General features: G+C 62.0%; 1 protein-coding gene across 1 annotated transcript in view; it reads right to left on the reverse strand.

Moving 5' to 3' along the window:
* Window positions 1–1966, reverse strand: part of EIF2B4 (eukaryotic translation initiation factor 2B subunit delta) — a gene marked incomplete at its 5' end in the record, with an annotated part of 7303 nt that overhangs the window by 2262 nt on the left and 3075 nt on the right. Inside the window, one exon of the mRNA XM_035900949.1 lies at window positions 1371–1498. Coding sequence (XP_035756842.1) covers window positions 1371–1498 — 128 coding nt within the window. The remainder of the gene's footprint in view (window positions 1–1370; window positions 1499–1966) is intronic.

Consider the following 1966-nt stretch of genomic DNA (forward strand, 5'->3'; position numbering starts at 1 on the left):
CCGCTGCCTCCCCCCCCCCACCGATCACCCAGGAGCGCGTTGCACATCTGGACTCTGCCGCGGTGGCACCCGGCTCCTTTTCCCACCTCTGCCGTCTGGGACGCAGTCCCTGGAGGAAGAACGAGCTTCTGCATTTTGCTTCCTGACGTTTGTCTGTGCTTCAGTTTGTCTAAACCGCCAGTAAGCAGCCCTGGCTGCTCTGCGAGTGCCCTGCCTTGAAGACACAGCGGGTCTGGGTTTCTTGAAACACTTAACTCTGGTCACGAACAGAGTTCATGCCAAGCCCTGCATGGGGACAGCAAAGTCTCGCGGACGAGCTGTCGGTCTTCTGCATTTTGCTTCCTGACGTTTGTCTGTGCTTCAGTTTGTCTAAACCGCCAGTAAGCAGCCCTGGCTGCTCTGCGAGTGCCCTGCCTTGAAGACACAGCGGGTCTGGGTTTCTTGAAACACTTAACTCTGGTCACGAACAGAGTTCATGCCAAGCCCTGCATGGGGACAGCAAAGTCTCGCGGACGAGCTGTCGGTATGGGCCTCACCAACGGCCATGGCTTTAGGCCTCCACCAGGCACTTCTCGGCCCAGCCAAGGCATCGCCCCCGCTGTAACGCTGCAGGGCAGCAGGTCTGGGAGCCCGGGGCAGCGCAAGCTCGGCCGCGCACGAGCCAAGTCTGAGGTGCAAACACAATGACGCTCATCAGTATAGGCTGGTACGGGCTGCTTGACCAGACCCTCCTGTTCGCTCCTCTAATGAGTCCAAGGGCTCCAGTGCTTCCAGCACCCAGCCCGTCCTAGCGCGTGGAGAACTGGGAACAGCCTCGGCAGGACAGAGCCCTCCGCAGCGGGGCCCCGCGGTGATGCCCGCTCGCAGCCAGGCCTGCCAACGCCATCCGCCGCGCTGCGCAGACACAGTTTCAGCATTCCCCTCGACGGCTGCCAGGCAGAAAGTGCTCTGTCACCGCCTCGTGACGCGAGCTCGTCATCCTGCCCGTCTTCCAGGATGGGACAAGCGTCCTAACGAGCTCTCTGCTTTTTCTAAAGCACGGACGATGCCTCCACATCCAGTTAGCAAGCGCTGACCCCAGGGCCATGCTCTGCTGTGTCCTGGTGCCCTCGTACGCCCCCTGTTCTGTCCTGCCCCGCCAGCTGTAAACTTCTCCCTTGTGCCTTTACCTACCAGCACCCCCGCGCTGGCTGGCACCCCTTGACTGCCCCCTCCCTGCTTGTTTTATTTCCAGTTGCTGGACGCAGAGCCACAACTCCTGCCTCCCCCTTGGGCAATGCTGACTGTCCCACCTCTGAAAAGCCGCTTCTGCAGGAGCTCCAGCCACCCTGCTTCCTTTTCCCACCCGCTGGAATCCTTTCCACCCTTACCATCCGTACACCAGGATCACATCGTTGTCATTTATCTTCTCAAAGGCAGACCGTGAAATGGCTTCGGCTGCTAAAACAATCTTCTCCCGCAGGTACTTGTCGATAGCGTCCTGCAGCTTCTCCTTTGCCTGGGGAGACAGTGCCGCCACGTACAGCCTGGCCGTGCAACCCTGCTCCCCACCGGCCGGCTTGCCGACCGGCGCCTTCCCCCGGGAGAGGGGCTCTGCAGGACGCACGGGTCACTCCTGCCCCAGCACCAGCTTCCCAGCAGCCCGCGCTGCCTCACCACATGCTCCAGCCGCCATCAGGCCCCCCCCAGCTCTGCCCATCATCCCCCGGGTCAGTCGCTCTGGTCATCCCATGGAGATTTTACTGGTCAGACCCTCCAGCCTGACCCCTCCCAGCCCACGAGCCATGCAGCCTCAGGGGCCCTCCCGACGGATACAGCCACCCTGCCCCGGGCTCCGCAGCCTCCCTGGACCTCTCTGCACGGGACGTAGCTGCGCACCTAAAAACTACATTCTTCACCTGTGCCTTTGCTGCCGCAGCCCTGCAGGGCAGGGGCAGCTCACGGCACCCGGCTGCTGCGGCCTTTG

This window comes from Egretta garzetta, unplaced genomic scaffold (genome assembly GCF_000687185.1).
Source record: "Egretta garzetta isolate BGI_Z169 unplaced genomic scaffold, ASM68718v1 scaffold908, whole genome shotgun sequence".
In the NCBI taxonomy this organism is placed as follows: domain Eukaryota; kingdom Metazoa; phylum Chordata; class Aves; order Pelecaniformes; family Ardeidae; genus Egretta; species Egretta garzetta.